Source organism: Eubalaena glacialis, chromosome 9 (genome assembly GCF_028564815.1).
Source record: "Eubalaena glacialis isolate mEubGla1 chromosome 9, mEubGla1.1.hap2.+ XY, whole genome shotgun sequence".
Lineage (NCBI taxonomy): Eukaryota > Metazoa > Chordata > Mammalia > Artiodactyla > Balaenidae > Eubalaena > Eubalaena glacialis.
Genome location: NC_083724.1, coordinates 115,441,038 through 115,460,465, shown reverse-complemented (window position 1 = coordinate 115,460,465; position 19,428 = coordinate 115,441,038). Strand labels below are relative to the sequence as shown.

Here is a 19,428-nt window from a genome sequence, read left to right as displayed (position 1 = left end):
ATAAATGGAAGTTTTCTCTGTCCGGCTACCTCACAGGGTTCCTGGAGGATTGAATGGGACTTGACATATAGAAGCACTTTATAAACAGAAGCACTATCCACATATAAATTATTCCACATACCATTTTCTCATTTGATACTCTGGTACCTTATTATATTATCCTTGTCCTTTGAAAGAAATGACATATTAGCACGTCTCTCGCTGTGCTTCTAACAATGCTGGCAGCTTTTTGTGTTAGAATTTCAGCTGTAGCTATTCATATGCTTTAGGAGAGATGCAGTATTAGAATAGGAGTTAAATATTCTGCCCTTTTAGTTTTCAGAACTGTGAGTTCTTTTTCTTTCTGATGTGATGAAGTTCAAATTGGAGCACACAAACACATACACCCAACAAGAAAAAAAGCCTGATTCATATCTGTTCCTTAACTAAAAAATTACACAAAGAAAACTATTTAAAGACTTTTGGAGAGCAGTTAAAGTATTTCTGGTCATCTTGTGTGGAGGTGTTGGGATTCTGTTTCAGACTGTGTGGTCAACCCTGTTTTGGCAGAGTTTGAGGCAGTGTTGGTTCTTCACTGCCCAAGCTAAACCCATGACAAAAGTGATATTCATGACAAAGCATATTCAAAAGGATGATCTCAGTCCAAGAACAGTTTTTGCTTCAGTAAAGTGATACCATGATGTGGGATGGAGGAATTTAGAGGCCGAACGTTTTTTATTTCTTTGCTTTCAAATTCTCAAGTCGGTTTACATGCTGGGCAGATGACCTCACGTCAGTGGGTGACTTTGAGCACCCCGTGTATAAAATGAGGCCCCTGGATTAAATTACCTCTAGCATTCTTCCTAGTTCCAGGTTTTGAATGGTTCTCTTCTAGAATAGAATCCTCCATTTATTTGTTCTGTCTGGAACTTGCAGAAGCGAAGTATGGTGGCCAAACCATAGGTAGAATGTACCTCACAAGGTAATTTTGCATCTAATTTGCATAGCCAGGCGGCTCTTGCTTTGCATGGTTCCAACATACACAAATTCCAGTTAACGTGAGTTAGTAAATAATGTTGACGTTGCAGGCATTCGTGAGCTTCTAGATGTGCAGCCAGAGGAAGTTAGTGAAGGTGAACTTACTGATGTGAATAATGAAAGTGGTTGTGACGAGAAGACTGCAGATGTCTCAAAGGGAGTGACACCAGAAAGCACTTCACATGAGAGGAGCTCTTGGAGATACTTCGCAACATTGAAAGCACAAAGGATAAAATGGTAGAAGCTTAGAAAGGAGTATGACAGTTCACCAAGGCGTGGAAAATACGCTCACGCCATGCTGTAAGATACATGTTGAGAAGAAGGCAAGCACTGTTCTAACTACTCTCGGTACATAAGCTTTTAACAAAAAAATGCTTTAAATTTCAATGTTTCTAATGTTCTAAATGACAGTGTACTAAATAAATACTAGTTTAACTGGTTTTTCATTTTCCTATACATTGTAACAGTAAGAGATTTCTTCATGTTTTTACGGACAGTTTTAAATGTCACAGAATTATTGCAGTTTTCCCCACTGATTATTAAGATCTCCTTGCTAAATTATTTTTATAGTCCTGCACTCTTGTGCAAAGCGAGGCCTGCCTGCAGTTCTGAGGTTGACTTGGAGATTTATTTATATTTTTAAAAATTTGTTATTTTTAAAATTTTTGTACAAGTTTTAAAGGTTACACTCCATTTAGAGCTATTACAGAATGTTGGCTATATTTCCCGTGTTGTAGATAGGCTACATTTTTGTAGCCCATCTTACACCCAATAGTTTGTACCTCCCACTCCTCCCCCCAATATCACCTCTCCCCACTGGTGAGCACTAGTGTGTTCTCTATATCTGTGAGTCTGCTTCTTTTTCATTATATGCATTAGTTGGTTATATTTTTTAGATTCCACATGTAAGTGATACCAATATAGTGTTTGTCTTCGTCTGGCTTATTTTCACTTAGCATAATGCCCTCCGAGTCTCTCCGTGTTGCTGCAAATGGCAAAATTTTATTTTATTTTATTTTTTTTTATGGCTGAATGAGTAGTATTCCATTCCATTCCACATCTTCTTTATCTATTCATCTGTTGATGGACACTTAGGTTGCTTCCGTATCTTGGCAATTGTAAATAATGCTGCTATGAACATTGGGGTGTGTGTATCTTTTTGAATTAGTGTTTCTGTCTTTTTTGGGTATATATCCAGGAGTGGAGTTGCTGGGTAGTTCTGTTTTTAGTTTTTTTGAGAGACTTGGAGATTTATACCAGCATAAGCCAAGCTTCTAGAGGGAAGAGCTGCTCCCCTCACCTTAAAGATGTTATGCTAGTAATACACTTTTTTTCCTAAAAAGTCTTATAAGAACATATTAGAAAAAGAAAGGGGGATTAGTGCCCAAATTTCAACAGCCAGAGAAGACCACAGTTAATATTTAATATTTTTATCTGTATCTTCTGGATCTATTCCTGTGTGTGTGTGTGTGTGTGTGTGTGTGTGTGTGTGTATATTGATACCTATTTTTTAATTACAGAAATAGGATTACAGTATGATTGATTCCAGTCACACCTTTGAATTATCCACCGAATCGTTCAGGAAAGCTATTTTGCTTGTGCAGTTCTGGATCTACTCTTTTCACGAGTCAGCTACTAATGGCTGGGGAAGCAAGGGTGATTCTGAAGGACGTGGGGCAAATTATCACACACACACTTGATCAGGATTTGTACCAGTGATTCCGCAGCAGCTTCAAAGCACACGTACGTAGGGAACAGCCCTAGGGGGAGCGTAGCTCCCATTGGCAGTAAGCTGCCTGCCAGCGTTCAGTCAGTGGAGGAGGCGATCAGCAGAATGGCAGGGCCACAGCCATCCCGCGTTGATAGAGCTGTGGGCCAGGCTTCAAGGGGCCCAGGACGAATAAGACAGCGGTGTGGCCGTGAGACGTGCCTGGTTGGAGGCAGTTTGACTCACCTAGAGTAATATTTGAATTTGTAAAAGACAGAAAGGTACCTTTCCTTCCTTCCTCACCTCCATTCCTGAAAGGCTGTCTTCAGAGTCCTGGTTCTGTCAAGCCAGGGCGATTTCGTTTATTAAGGACTATTGATTATTTACGTATGTAAAGAGCAACAAATACTTCTCTGCTTATTGCCCCTGGTACTCGCTTTCCTCTTCCTTCAGAAAGTGTCTGAGAATACTGATAAGGCTGAGCGATCGTGCCGGCTGTGCTAATGTGCTACCCCTCCTGCTAGCAGGGTGGGAAAAGCCGTCTGTGAAATATGCTACTTTCCATCTCCCTCCCCCACCCTCTCCGCCTCCCTCTCTCTCTCTCTCTCTCAGGACTCAGTTGATCAAAGGGAGATTCTCAAAAGAGTCGCGTAAGTAGTTGCTTCATAGAGGAAGTTAGGTACAGTAAATTCAGAGAAGAGTTAGCTGATCATCTCCAGTGAAATTAAATTAAATGGATGAAAAAAGGTATCTGCTAAAGTTTTCCCTAAAACTAATATGCTTTAGAGTTATTATACTGACATATCACATAGAGACTGAAGAGGTATCCCTGATGCATTGTACTTTTCACAGCATTTAGTTACTCACTAGGTAAACTTCTGTACCAACCTATGATAAGTTTCTTTCTCTTCCTCATCAGTATTTTTACTGCAGTGCTTAGAGCACCATAGGAAGGACTTATCAAGAAGCTTGTTGTCTAACTTGTTTAAGCATCAGACAGTTATGGCTTTAGCAGAGTTGAGCTTTTAGAACCTAATGTTTGAGAGTCAGGCAAATCAGAATGGATTATAACCTCAAATGAGACATTTAAGTTGTCATTTATAATAAGCTCTACATTTGGGACCTTGTCTGTCTTCTGTCTCTAGTGGCTCAGTGCCCAGCTCAGAATAGGTGCTCAGTATAATATTTGTTGGAAAAAAAAAAAGAAAAATTTTCCTTCTAGAATTTGGACTAGACCTTTGCTGTTTAATATCTTACCTCTGATAATTTTTAATTTAGTTTATTAACAGATACTTAGCAGCATTTACTGTGTATCATGGACTATGCTTGTTACTGGAGAAGATGCAAGAGTCCTGTGTAGGTTGCTATCTAAATAAGGGGAAAAACAACATTCATACGATAGTAAATTGTGGTGCTGACTCTAAATGTAATAAGCGTTCAGAGAAGGGAGAAGTCAGTGTAGGCTACTAGTGAAACCTGCAAATAGAAGATGAGGTTAGAAGTAGGTGCTGAAGATATTTTGTATTTGGATGAAGGGAAGAGAGAGCATTTCCGGCAAAGAGAACAAAAGCAAGGGCAGAGACGTCAGAGTGAACCCGTGTGCAATCTTGGAATGCAACAGTCAGAGCTGGTTCTACACTCAAACTCCAATCTAGGGGGTAGTTCAGAGCTTTTCTCCACCTCCACCCCCAAGGACAAAAAGGATTCCAAAGTCACAATATGGACTCCAGCTAGAATTTCTCATGGGGAGAGGAAAGGGATTATACATAGAAATGGCCTAAGCCAAGTGCTTTGGGGATCTTTTCTTCTTCTTTATGTGATCTTGGGCTCTTTTTCTCTTCAGACTCTTTTTTTTTTTTTTTTTTTCCTTTTCGAACTTCTCTGCACCTTGCAGTTGGTGTTGTTAGAGAGGGAAGAAGTGGGGAATGGAGACCGACATGGAACGCATTCGTTAAGCCTGCTACTGAATGTCACTGAAGCATTACTTGTAGTTTACACCTGATCAAGCCCTGTTCTCCAGGTTAGGGAAGTATGGGATTGGCCAAGAAGCCTCAGCCAAAATCAAGGAGTAGACATTTGCCTGGAATGCCCTCTCTGTATATTGTATGTACTCCTTGAGGACTGAACGGGATGCCGTGGCACAGTTCTGACCCCAGCTCTTTGTTTCCTTGGAAACACTGCTGCAGCACACTTGAGAGAAGAAACCCCCAGAAAAGGGAAAATGAAAATAATAGAAGGGAAGAGGCCTTTTTATGAGATTGAGATCCCAGAAGAGATGGGAAGAATTGGAACCCAGAGTATAATTAGAAGGGATATCGACAAAGAAGAGGAGAAAATTGTCTTCCTGAGTCTGAAGGGAATGCTAAGGGAAATGATTGTTCATTTATTTTTCTTTTATATTTATTTAATGGCTAAATGTACCAGGCCTGTGTTACATGCTTGGAATACAGTGGCGGGGTGGTGCAGGTCAGGCTGTTCTCTGCTCTCTTGGAGTTTCCACGCTAGCCGTGGAGATGGACAGGAAACCCACGGACAGTCAGTCTGTAAGGAACTCAGGCACGAGAGTAACAGGGTGGCTATTTCTGATTGTTGGTTCAGGATGCACCTCTCTGAGGATGTGTACTTACAAGCTAAGGTGGAAATGATAAGAAACTACCAATATCAAGATCAGGGGAGGAACACCTCAGACAGAGGAAGCAGTCAGTGTGCTCAAAGAACAGATGAAAGGCCCAAGTGGGTGGGTCACGCTCCAGGAGAGGCAGAGTGCTGGGAGCTGGGATAAGAGAGGTAGGCAGGGGCCAGATCACAGAGGGTTTGTAAGCCTGGGTAAGAATTTGAACTTCTTAGAAGTTCAAAGGGAAGCCACTAGAGGGTTCTCAATAGGGGATCACGTGATCGGCTGTTGTGGTGGGAGCGGGTGGGGTGGATAGAAGTGGAGAAATAGGAGGAGGCTCTTATATTCACCCGGGCAAGAGACTAGGATGTGATAGTAGAGGTGGGAAGTGAGCTGATTCTTGATATGTTTCAGAGGGAGAGTCTTTGACGATTTCCTGATTGACACGGGGCTGGAGGTAGACTGCTAAGACAAAGAGAAGACTCCAGGATAGCATCTGAGCTTTTCTAGTTGACCAGCTGGGTGGTGGTGGTGCCATTAGTATTGGGGAAGGGAATAGACTCAATGGGATGGTGGGAAGGTGGAAGCAAAAGTTCTGCTTTGGCCCTTTCACTTTGAAATGTCTTTAGACATCCAAGTTGTGCCCAGTAAGCAAGAAATGATGGTGACTATGACTAGGGCAGTGATAGTGGAGGTGGGAGAATGATGGAACTAAAGTCTGTAGTTCCTGGTTGGTGATTTAATTGTGTGTGTGTGTGTGTGTGTGTGTGTGTATGTGTGGTATTTAAAGCATATTGGACTGGATGAGATCATCATGGTCAACGGTCAGCAACCTACTTCCATGGGTTAAATCTCACCCCCTGCTTGTTTTCATATGGCCCAGGAGCCAAGAATGGTTTTTGCATTTTTTTAAATGGTTGGAGAAAAATCAAAAGAATCATAATATTTTGGACTCTTGAAAATTATATGAAGTTCAGATTTCAGTGTTCGTAAGTAAAGTTTTATTGGAAAGTAGCCACACTTGTTCATTTGTATATTGTCTGGCTGCTTTCACACTACAAGGGCAGAATTGAGTAATTGTGTATGACTCACAAAGCCTAAAATATTTCATATCTGACCCCTGATCTAGATGTGTAGAAGGAGAAGGTGACCTAGGGACACATCCCAGTCAATATCAACATTTAAGGGCAGTCAAATGTTGAAGCACATAAGAGGGAGCGTGATTTTTATGTCCGTTTTCTCAGGTACCTGCCAAAAAGTGACGCTGGTGATTAGGGCTTAGAGAATTGAGTAGTTGGGGGTTTAGGGTAAGAAGAACACATCTACCGTATCTTTTATGAGGTCTAGGGAGACCATGTAATTCATAAAATAATTCAGACTCCTTGCATTTGAATAGCTCTTTATCTTTGTAGACTCCTCTTGATTGAGACCAGGTAGGTGATGTACAACTTAAGTAACTGTAGTTTTCAGACCATGCTCTGAGAGTAGTATAGAATATTTGGAATCAAGATTGCAATGGAAAATAACGAATATAATATAGACATTAATGTAAAACTATAGTTTTAGGTTTAAAAGTTATAACTTAACTCAGTGCATTATTCCTTATAAGGAAATAGAACTTGTAGAATGAATTCTATAGAAAGCCAGAAATTCCCTCTGTCATTCCATTTGCTTTAAAAATCTTTTAGCTAAGGTAACGGATCAATATATGAGAGCTGAGAGTAGACGATTTCAGTTTGTGTACATATAAGAATGCACTATTAATCAGTGAATTTGATTCTTTTGTAGGAACATACACTGATAGGTTCAGCAAATTCCCAAGATATCCAACTATGTGGAATGGGAATTCTTCCTGAACACTGTATCATAGACATCACATCAGAAGGCCAGGTTATGCTGACTCCTCAAAAGAACACCAGGTAATGTACTTTAATTAGTGTTAATGTCACAATAATTTTTAAGAGGAAGAAAGTACACTAATTGAGGATGGTATAAGGACGTTTTGCCTTTGTGTGCTTTTACGTTCACTTAAAGAAGATATTCAGTTAGTTACCAAGTCCTTAATATTTAACTTTTTAATATGGCTTAAACCCATCCTTCCTCTCTATACGTACTACTGTGGCCTTATTTAAATAAGGTCCCCATCAAATCTTGATTGGAACCCCTGTCAGCACCCTAATCTTCCTGGTCCACTCACCATACAACCAGATGGCTTTCTACTATTCTTGATGCAAAAATCCCTTACATCCCTCCTGCTTATCTCCTATTCTTCTGCATCTGCCATTCCTCTGGCCAGCTAACTAACTCCTGTTTGACCTTCAAGGTTAAGCTCTGTCACTGTCTACTTTGGTCTAAAATAAGGGCCGCCAGTACATTTTCCTAGTGCACTTTATGCTTCCTGTTATGTTAATACTTCATACTGTGTTCTTGTGGGCTGTTAGCCTTTATGACCACATTGGACTGTGAGGTCTTTGAGGACAAGGACCTTTCTTTTTTGGTTCTCTATCCTTAGCATGTAATATCAGACTAATAAATAAGTGCTCAATAAGTAATGAATAGGTATAACATTATACAAATTAAATATTTGTCAGTTTGTTTCCTTCAGCTTTGAAACTGTTATTGCCCTGTTGTGTAACTGTCTATATAACTGTTATAGGTGATGGTTAACTGACATATTGATCTTCCGAATGTTGATTCATCATTATATCAAAAAAATCATTAATACCATCACTAATTTCATCCATAAAGTCTGTAAATATTTGGAAGCTATCAAGCTCATGGTAAAGGATACAAGTGAGAAAGGAAAAAAATAGAGCGTAAGTTGGCCCAGTACTCCCAGCTCTGGTGTGCTATTCTCCTATTAAATAATCTCACAGATACCAACCCCAGGGAAGGTTACTCTGAGGCTATGACGAAATAAGATGAAGCAGGCCACACAATAATTTTGTTTCAGCAGAGACAAAAACCAGGGTCACGATGCCACACCCAAAATACCAAACACCTTCTCTCGGCCAAGTGAGTGGCTGTTTCTTCACCAGTTACAACTTTATCCTCTGTGGATAAGATTTTTGACAAACCCGATCATAGAATTACTCCTGCTCTCTGGCAGCATCCGGTATATACAGAACTCCCACCTCCTTAGACCCTCTCCCAGGATGAGCAGCTGAAGCCCAGTCCTGCAAGAGTCCCCCCGGGCCCCCTCACTGAGACGCCCCCATGCTTCCTGTGGTGTCTCCTCCCTCTGCGTGAGTAATAAACCCAACTGGTTCAACTACGGGAATATTCCTGGTGGTCTTTGGTTGGAAGACATTGACACAAATTTCCCAAAACTCTAATTTTCACTTGAAAGCTTGACATTTACAATTGGCAACAAGTACTGTCAGCTGTTTTTGTCAAAGTGACAGGCTGGCTTTGTTCGTTTTCAAGAAAATGTCTGCCAGAAAACCACTTTGAGTATGTCTTCTGCTCAAGACAGTTGTCATACTTTGGTATGCATTAGCACAGTGCTTTGTGTGTACTTCTCATTTTGTCACCTGGAATGTTTAAGAAGTTGTGTACTACTCAAGGGTCAAAATTTACTAAAAGTAGTAATTTATTATCATTTTTAAAAATTTATTTTTATATTGGAGTATAGTTGAGTTTTACTGCTTCATCAAGGACCTTTTCAAGTGAAACATTTTTAAAAATTGTGGGTGCATGGCAGTGAATAATCCAGTGACTACTTATAAATGTTTGGTGCCACTGCTTTCATTTGTGCTAAAAACCAGCAGTTTTACTCTTTGCCAGTACAAACGTCAACACGGTGAAAAAGGGCAGGTTAGTGTTATTATAAAAATAAATTTGATCTTCGGGACCCCATACAGACCACATTTTGAGAACTGTTATTATAGTCGTGCTTTTATTTATTAACTGCTGGAGCTTTAAAAAAATAAGCCTATGTATGTGTTTGCCGTTAATTAACTCCTCACTGTATTTAAGGAATTCGTGTCATAAAGGCTAAAATCTGCTGATTTTAGTAGGTCCCCTCTTGTCATAACTCTATTTTTTGAGCTTGTGCTTTGAATAATCAGACTGTAGGAGCATAGAGACCAATTACTTTTAGTGCTTAAAAACCCACATGGTAAGTGAAATCTAGATGGAGAGTAAGGTTTTGTGTGTATGCATATACATTAAAAATAACTGGCGGTACAAAGCCAGGTAAGTTCCTTAGGAACTTAAAGAAACTAAGGTAGTATTGGTTGGAGTGACAGAGGAAGTAGAAACCAAACTGGGCTTTGTGAGAAATCAAACTGAGTGAGACTCAGGGTGATAGAGAACGGGAACCCTATTCCAGGTTATAGGACTGGGGTAAGCCTCGCTTTGGAGGAAGAGTCAGTCATGTTTAGTGGACAGAACATAACACCTCTACAAACCCCCCCCTTTTTTTTTTTTTTTTTTTTGCTGGAGTTGAGAATTCACTAGAAGTGGGAAAGAAGGAGATAAAGAGGGTTTCCTTTTGCAGGGCCTTTAATGTCAAGTTAAAGAACTTGACCTTTATCCTATATCTAAGCAGCTTAGTCATTCAGTGGAGAGAGGCATGATGACACTGGTATTCCAGGAATATCAGTCTTATAGTGGTATGCATAATTTTCTGTTTATTTCCTGCCCCTCTAAAATTTTTCCTTAATATCCTTCTACCCATCATTTCTTCTGTTGAACTCTATTGTCAAGATAAGCAGTCAAGTGGATCTTACACATCTTCTATCTATTGATAGGATATGGACATTTTTCTGTGCTGTAGGAAGTTACAGAAGAGTTTAACATAGGCCTCATTTCTTATTACTGATATAATAGATATTTCTGAGTTTAGTTGGTTGATTGGCTTTTTTTATCCATGTAGATTGGACATACTTGTTTTAGTTGTAGTGTACACTGCTACCATCTTTTTATTACTGGCTGCAGTGGTTCCACATTTACTCCTTAATATGCTGTATAACAAATTTAGAACTTTGAAAGATAGAGGATAATAATCTATGATACTTGGTACCATAAGCATTTAAAATAAAGAAGCAAAGAAGGAAATACAAGTAATAAAATTCACCAAGGGCAGATTTTATCTTGGGGAATTGATTCTTTTGTTTTTCCTATATTGTATTGGAAAAATTAAAGGAGAGAACATGATAATCATTGTTTACATGTTTGACCTCTTCTCCCCACAGAACATTTGTAAATGGCTCCTGTGTATCCAGTCCTATTCAGCTACACCATGGGGACAGGATATTATGGGGGAACAACCACTTCTTCAGGTATGACATTCATGGCTCTTAAATAGGGAGATTTTTGATGATTATACTCTGAAATAGAAAAGTATATATTAAAAAGTAAACTTAATGCTATAAGTATTCTATGTTGTTTTGTGCACATAAGTATTTATTCACTATACATATGCATTTATTCACTATACATATGCTTGTTCACTATACGATTTGAGCCCAAGGGACACATGAACAAGTACACTCGGGAGAAATACTGTGTTTACTTACATCGTTTTTCCTTTTTATTTCCCAGTAGAAGATGATTGCTTTGCCATCTGGTATAAGAATTCATTAATTATTTTCTGACATGCTTGTCTTTTTCTTTTTTTATTGGAAAAATAGTGCTTTTAGTTTCCTTATCCATAAAATAAGGTTAATATTTCATTTAGGAATGCTCTCAGCTGCATGTAATGGCAAACTTGACTATAATGGCTTAAACAGATAGTTCATTTCTCTGACAAAGCAGGAACTCCCAAGGAGGATGGTTATTGGCATTGGCTAAGCCTCTCAAAAGAGTCATGGCAGAAGTCGTGTCATTGTCTTGACTTTTCCCTGTGGTCTAAAGATGGCCACGCCACTCCAGACATCAAGGCAGCACTCAGGCACATGCGAAGAAAATGAGGTTGAAGGGTGGCAGGACTAGCCCTGACTGTGCTCATCAGAAGAAGCAGGAGTCTTCCCAGAGTCCCCAGCAACCTTCCACTTACGTCTCATTCGCTAGAATTTGCCTCTCAGCTGCAAAGGAGGCTGAGAATGAAAGTGTCTGACCTGGGACTGCATATTGTTTCCCATACAAAATTGGTGTTGTGTTGGTGAGGACGGACTGGCTAGATAGAGTACAAAGTTAAAATCCTGGTCTGTTCCTCTACCTGTCACTGGCCCTGTGTTTCATACATCAAGCTGACTAGATCCTTTGCTTGTGGGCCAGTTGCTATTTTGATTGTTGAAAAAAGAGGGGTACAAGTGTGTGGAAAATATTTTTCATTTTTTTAAAAAAATTACTTATTTATTTATTTATGGCTGTGTTGGGTCTTCGTTTCCGTGCGAGGGCTTTCTCTAGTTGCGGCAAGTGGGGGCCACTCTTCATCGCGGTGTGTGGGCCTCTCACTATCGCGGCCTCTCTTGTTGTGGAGCACAGGCTCCAGACGCACAGGCTCAGTAATTGTGGCTCACGGGCCTAGTCGCTCTGCGGCATGTGGGATCCTCCCAGACCAGGGCTCGAACCCATGTCCCCTGCATTGGCAGGCAGATTCTCAACTACTGCGCCACCAGGGAAGCCCAATATTTTTCATTTTTTTTCTGTAAACTTAATCAAGTGTAGATTGCTTGGCTTAGTGTTCAAAGCCCTCATAGTTTGGGTTAAGTTGATCTTTCCACCATTATCTCTCGCAACTTTTGCTCTACAAATTTTGTGTATCTCCGTATAATTTTTAATTTCTCCAGAGGCTATGAGAGTTTCCATTTTTCCTCATGCTGTTCCTCTGTCCTAACGCCCTGCTTTCTCCTCAGCCTTTAAGGCTGGGCTCAGATGACTTCCTATTCTGTCATCCCTTCCTCCTTTAGTCCAGCGCGAGGTGGTCCTCAGCTTTTCTCTGACACCTAGCTTGTCACATGGCCTTGTGTCACACTCTCTCTTGTCATTATTTGCGCATGTGCCTGTGTTTTATTTCTACTACTAGAATATAAACTTCTGAGTACAGTAATTGCCTTATATGCACATAGTATCCCCTTGGCATCTAGTAAGTGCCAATATTTAATTAATACAATGAATAAATGTATATCTTTCTTTAAAAGATAATATTCTTTTTCTCCCCAAGACTTAATTTGCCTAAAAAGAAAAAGAAAGCAGGTGGCGAAGATGAGGAACAAGACACGTGCATGAAGAATGACACCAGTTCTGAGCAGCTGGATGTGGATGGAGACTCGTCCAGTGAGGTGTCCAGCGAAATCAACTTCAACTACGAGTACGCGCAGATGGAGGTGACCATGAAGGCTCTGGGCAGTAACGGTGAGCAGAGCTGTTGTGCTTTTTAGGATCTTTCAGAGTTGCTACACTGTTAGAGATGTGTACAATGGACACTTTTTAAATGTTAGCAACAAAGGAAATCTTTCTGTTGTTCTCTGTACTCAATTCTTTTGTGACTTTGGCCTTAGTTTATTATGCTTATAAAAACTTGTGTTTTCTTTCTGCCTTGACATACAAATCACTGCAAACTTTGTTCTCATTGATAGAATTTCTCAGGTTTGAGACTTGACTGCCACTGGCTTAGTATCGTAGTGGATTTCTGGAACGTTAACTCTGTCTTAGGTTATGTGTAGAACATACAAATAGACCTGCTTTTTTTTATATGGAAGATGGTTTGGCATGTATCTGACAGAATAGATAATACGATCAGTAATTGGGAGTAAGGGAAGTTAACTGTCTATAAGAATCTTACGTTATTAATTAGGATGACAAACAACATAATAATACAGAACATTTAAAGTATATTGTGTTGTGCAGTTAACCTCTTATTATTTGCCTTAAAAAAAAAAAAAACTTGTTTAGATCCCATGCAGTCAATACTGAACAGCCTAGAACAACAGCACGAAGAGGAGAAACGGTCTGCATTGGAGCGCCAGAGGCTCATGTATGAACATGAACTGGAGCAGCTCCGGAGACGGCTGTCTCCTGAGAAACAAAACTGTCGTAGTTCGGACAAGTTTTCCTTCCACTCACCCAGCGCTCAGCAGCGATTGAGGCAGTGGGCGGAAGAGAGGTAGGTGGAGCCTAGGGCCTGTGCCACCTGTGTAGCATGTGCTCGTCACCTTTAACCCACCTGCGTAACATACAGAGTGGAAAAATCTAGACCTTGCTTTAAAAATGAATTACATTAAAAGAGAGTGTTACAGCTAAGAACCACTTGGCATTGTCTCCCCCCCCCGCCACTTTTGAAAAAAAAAAAATGGGAATTGTCAATTTATATTGAGTTATTTAAAGCCGCCCCTGTTAGGTGCTGCCCCATTTTCAGTTTGCATGGCTTTTGGATTTGACTAAACAAGTATGTGTACTTAGAAGTTATACTTTATCATTGTATATTATACTTTAGGTTCTGAAGCGTGGGTAGATGCTTTTTTTAAAAAAGGAAAAAGAGAAAGGTGGTGGTTTATCAGGTAGGTAAAGCATGGTACCAATGAGATTCAGATTGCAAGTTTGATCTCTATTTGAGCTAATTAGCATTGCACTAAATGTTTTATCCATGATTACAGACGTACTTAACTAACCTCTTGCTCTTCAGAGTTTGGTCTGCAGACAGGCAGAATCTCTGTCACCTGGAGATTGATAGAAATGTAGCGTTTTGGGTCCCCCACCCTAGACCTACTGAGTCAAAATCTTCAGTTTATCAAGATTCCCAGGTGATTTGTATACACAGTCAAGTTTGCCAAGCCCTAGTCTCTGGCCAGCTTCTTACAGGAGCATGTGCCAGTGCTTGTAACGTAGCCCACATTCAAGTGCGCGCATGGGCCAGTGTTGGTGATGTGTTCCCTGTGTGCAAAAGACAGTTGTAGACCTTGGTTCGCAGTTTGGCGTTAACGTACTATGCACTATATAATATTCTGATGTGCTGCTTTAATGGTTATCTGCACCGCCCCCCCCCCTTTTTTTTTTTGAAGAGAAGCAACACTGAATAACAGCCTGATGAGGCTGAGGGAACAAATCGTTAAGGCCAATCTGTTGGTGAGAGAAGCTAGTTACATTGCGGAAGAACTGGATAAACGAACAGAGTATAAAGTAACCCTACAGATTCCAGCTTCCAGCCTCGATGCCAACAGGAAGGTGAGATTGACGTTAATGAAAAAAAACAAAGATATTGCTGAATGAAACGCCTTCGTATTTCACCAGGGTTATTTAAACATGGGGGCGGGGGGTTTGCCCTCATCCCCATCCCCAGCAGTACCCGTACCCCAAGTGGTTCTTCCCTTCATGCTATTCCTCTGCCATCCCTCCCCCCCACCAAGTTAGGGGTTCATTTTACCTATAGCATGTTATTTTCTACTTGTCAATAGATGGCATGGCAAAACTGTCCACTAGTTGTTTCATGTGGGTATTCAAGATCACAATTCTCTTTTTTTTTTGTATAATGTAAGAAGCCTAATAAAATTCAAAGGGCAAGTCCCATCAGAGTCTTCTATCCTTGCCATTCAGTTGTTTTCTTGCTTATTTGGGTTTTTTATAGCTCTTGATCATGTTAGTACATAATTTTTGATGGGTTAGGTAGAATTTTGTATTCGGATATTCATTTCCCTAGCTGGCTGAATATAAGGTAGAAGGGCCTTTGCAGTATGCGAGAGAATGGTAATTTTTGAACTTCAGAATTCTAAAATCCTTGCTTCGTTATGTAAATCCTGTTTCTTTGGAACTGATTATAGGCAAGATGTTAAGGCAACATTGGCGTCTTTCATAATTCTCCAAAGTTCTAAGTAGACGTATCAGAACAGTTTAAACAATTTCCGGTAAATCTCAGTTGATTTGATATCTGATAGGTACATCTCTCTGGGGGAGATCTACAGGGGCATTTTTATTTTCTACTTTGTGATTTCAAAACGTTTAAACATTTTTTCTACATTAAAAGCACGTTGCTTTTCTAAGCTAGAAAAACTTAAATGAGTACTATTTTTTTTTTTTTGAGGTGAAATTCACGTAACATAAAATTAATTAAAGTGAACAATTCAGTGGCATGTAGTACATTCACAGTGTTGTGCAACCAGCATCTCTACCTAGTTCTGTACTGTCTTAATAGTGAATTCAAACTATGTATATTTGGAAGTTGGTATCATTTGTTGCCTCCAAATGGGTAAATAGGATACTTTTCACAGCTTACTCTTTTGGTATCACGTTAAGATACTTAGCCGTTCAGAAATTTTTTAAAATTCAAACTTTTGAAAGGTACAAATTCTTAACCATCCATCCCACAAACTTTCCCTTCCCATTCAGTGCTTATGACTCTCTTCCTACCCACTGATACTCTTTGGTCATATGATGTCCTGAATAAAACATTTTTGACTTCCCCGTAGACATGGTCTACTTTCCTGGGATTTAAGTTTAAATTTAGATTTATACTTAAATTTAAATTTTGACTGCAGTTAGATAGAAAGAGGTTATATTAAGCTTGTAAGATTTCTGGGAAGTTCTGCACTGAACAGATTAAAGAATGATACGGTTTCCATTTTAGTCGATGACATTTGACTGGTGGGTATAGAATGTTGGGGTTGATGTCTACGATGCATAGATATCTCTGTGCTTGCCAACGCCACTCTTACTGTCTTCGCAGCGAGGCTCTCTCCTTAGTGAACCTGCCATCCAGGTGAGAAGAAAAGGAAAAGGGAAGCAGATTTGGTCTTTGGAAAAACTGGACAACAGGTTATTGGATATGAGAGATCTTTATCAGGAGTGGAAGGAGTGTGAAGAAGATACCCCAGTAAGTTATTTGAGAAAAATTACTTAACTGATAGTCACAGAAACAACCACTCAGGAATGAACCTGCCCATTTTAGGGAAGAACTGTTCATTTTTCCAAAATATCTTGTTTTATAAATACAATACTTACTTTAATCCTGTCAGTTGTTTAGCTAGTCAGGAATTTTAATAACCTATTTTTCTGGCATCTTCTCTTTTCTTCTCCACATTTGTGTTCTCTGGATTTCTAGCATAATCTTCTATGTTTGTTCTGGCTTCTGTTGGTGTTACGTGTATCTGTCTCCCGTGGTTTTACTCAGGCCTTATTATCTCTCTTCCCATTTCTCAACACATTTTAACCTTACAAATAACAAACCTACAACATCTGTTTTTTGAACTGAACATCAGTGGTACCTTAATATTTATACTATTAGGAAAATTTTTTGAAGGCGTTTTGATCCTAAAGCAGGTGCCATAGATCTGAACTCTGGTACTCTCTCCTCAAGTTTCAGGTTTGCTCATTTAGGTCAGCCGTGTCTTGTACCTATTTAAAATAGAAGTATGAATTATGTATATTTTTACATATTTTCAACACTGCTGGTCCTAGGGCCCCATAGAGTTGTTTACTTCCTTAACCTCTTGTTTTGTAAAAATGTTATCAATAAAAATGACTTCTTATAGTTAGATGACATTTTTTTCTTAAAACATTTTTTTCCATTTTCTTCTGTATTCCTCTCCTATTTCAACTTAGAAATGAAATAACATTAACAACAAATAACAAAAAGCAAACCACACTCTTGTAAGGGGGTCACCTCTCATTAGCAGCAGCGTGTCTAATGATTTGGTAGGAACAGGTGGAATAGATGTGAATGAAAAATAGAGTACTTTTGTACACTCTGCTGATTTTTCTAGTCAGTGTGTGCTTTCTCTGATTTCACGGCAAGGTTTCCATGTAAGGGAGAAGAAATGATGAAAGTGATGATGTGTTATTGGGATTGCTCTCTCATGGGTGAAGGGTGCTGACCACCATTCTAAGTGGGAATGAGGAAGAGTGTGTATGTGTGTGCGTGTGTGTGCGTGCGTGTGTGCGTGCATGCAATACAATGCTATACTTCGGCTAAGTTTAATGACTTTATTAGACTGCATCAAAAAGTGGTAGGTTGAATTCGTTTATTTTAAGTGATTTTCTGAAGCTGTATGTTTCGAATCTCTTTAAAGGTGATACGGTCTTACTTCAGGCGTGCAGATCCGTTCTATGATGAGCAGGAAAATCACAGTCTCATTGGGGTGGCTAATGTCTTCCTGGAGTCCCTCTTCTATGATGTGAAGTTACAATATGCTGTTCCAATCATCAACCAGAAAGGAGAGGTTAGTTTTCTCCTTGTGCCTTGTGTCCCGCAGAGAACAGTTCAAGAAACAGCAGGGTGGTGATAGTAAATTGTTGTTATAATTTTTCATCAGTAACGACAAGCATTATCTATGTGTATTATTAATATCTGTGTTTCCATACTGCTGGATGGTGATTATTCCAAATAAATACTTTGAGGAAAAGTAACTGGTAGAACCTGTTATACCACTAAGCTAACCACTTGACTCTACAACAGAGGAAAGAACAAAATCTGGAGAAAGGATCTGCTTTTGTCCCTACTGCTGTAGGTGGCAGGCCGGCTGCACGTGGAGGTGACGCGCATTAGTGGTGACATCGGGGAGAGAATTGCGGGAGGTGATGATGCTGCGGATGCGTCCTTTGATAAGGAGACCCAGGAGAGCAAACTCGTGTGCATGGTAAGGCCCACTTTCCTTTAGAAGTAGTAGAAGTGTAGCTGGTTTTGAAGATTGTGGGTATTTAGACGGTAAATACTGTGTCCTTTTTCAAATTTTGAAAATACCTGTCTCTAAATAAATCTTTAGTATTTAGTGTTCTAGAGACCATATTTCATCACATTTTCCTGACATTCCAGGTAGCCAGGTATTTCCACTCCCTTCCTCTGTGAACCCTTGGATAAGTCACCTCTTTCTTCTGGGCTGTTCTGCTCTAAAATTATGTGAATTTGAGTTTATCTGAACTTCTCTCTAGAGAAGCCAGTTTTCTCACACAGGTATCCTCCTCCTTTTGGGCCTCTGCTGATGCTGGAGGTGTGTCCCAGCCCTGGTCCTATTGCTAAGCACCCACCTAAGCCACTCTTCACGCTGTCTTTCCATGTTTTTTGTTTCCTCTTCAGGAGCATGCCTTTGCTTGTGCTGTCCCATCATGTCCTCGCCCCAGACCCTTTCCTCTCTGCTCTTCCCACGCATGCTGTTCCTGAACTGTGTGTTGAGTATCGTCTGTGAGACACTGTGCCAGGCGCTGGGAATATGAAAATGAGTAAGGCAGGACTCCTGCTGTCAAGGGAGCAAGCTGTGTAGTTGGTATGCACCTGTGGGGGACGCAGAGGTAAACAGAGGACTCCAGTATTGTGTAACCCGTGTGCCTGAGAGGGGTAGATAGGAGTTGTTCTGGGACACAGAGTAGGGGTCATCAATGAATGCCCATAGTGAGGTCTGAGGGATATTTCTGGAAAGATGAGACTCAGAGTGAACTTGAAGGAGAGCATGTTATGTAAAGCTGTCCTCTCCCTAGGGGGCTGTGGTATCGTCACGGGTGGTTGCTGGGCGGGTGTTAGGTCAGCATAGGTAGGGCCGCCTCTTCACTCATTACGACAAGGAGAACATCCCATCGTGCATTTCCAGGCACACTCTAGTGGGCCAGGGTGCCATGGGTTGAGAATCACCTAGGAACCACTTAAAAAGGTTTTTGAAGACGAGAAATCAGCAAGGGCCTTAGACACCGTGTGTGAGTGAGGAGGCCATTAAAAGGTGAGGCCAGGAAGCCCACACTTCACTCTTATTTCTATCCTAGGTCCAGTCTTGTAGCTCAGTAAATATTTCTAGAATTGAGTTTCATTTTGAAAGGAGTAAGTTAGACATCAGCTACAGGTATGGGACGGCTAAAGCTGTTAGAGTTGGGCCACTTTCCGTAGGTCTTTGCATGTATTTAGAAGGCCTCAATTAGTAATTGACAGTCCATTGCTTCCGTGTGAGGGGGAAGTATTCTTAATTCACTAAAAGGTGAATCTTTGTACTGTACTCGATTTCAGAACATTTCCTTTGAGGTTATATCATTATCAAAGATGGGGAGACATAGCCTTGCTGACTCATAATGGCCCGCTTTAAAGGGGATGGACCAGAAATGCAACCTGTGTGAAAGTTACCATTAGTGAAGTAACATGTGAGGGTACTGTCTCACTTGGGAAATGTATCTTTGTCACTGGGTAACTTAGGCTTTTTTAAAAAAAAAAAAAAATGAAGTTAAAATGTAT

The 19,428-nt window shown here is 40.2% G+C and overlaps 1 protein-coding gene across 1 annotated transcript in view; it reads left to right on the top strand.

Annotated features, from left to right (window-relative positions):
- KIF13B (kinesin family member 13B) overlaps positions 1-19,428 on the top strand; it is a 188,367-nt gene that overhangs the window by 93,069 nt on the left and 75,870 nt on the right. The window contains exons 14-21 of the mRNA XM_061200752.1: positions 7,128-7,258; positions 10,538-10,624; positions 12,451-12,641; positions 13,182-13,392; positions 14,288-14,450; positions 15,946-16,092; positions 17,288-17,437; positions 17,726-17,854. Coding sequence (XP_061056735.1) covers positions 7,128-7,258; positions 10,538-10,624; positions 12,451-12,641; positions 13,182-13,392; positions 14,288-14,450; positions 15,946-16,092; positions 17,288-17,437; positions 17,726-17,854 — 1,209 coding nt within the window. The remainder of the gene's footprint in view (positions 1-7,127; positions 7,259-10,537; positions 10,625-12,450; positions 12,642-13,181; positions 13,393-14,287; positions 14,451-15,945; positions 16,093-17,287; positions 17,438-17,725; positions 17,855-19,428) is intronic.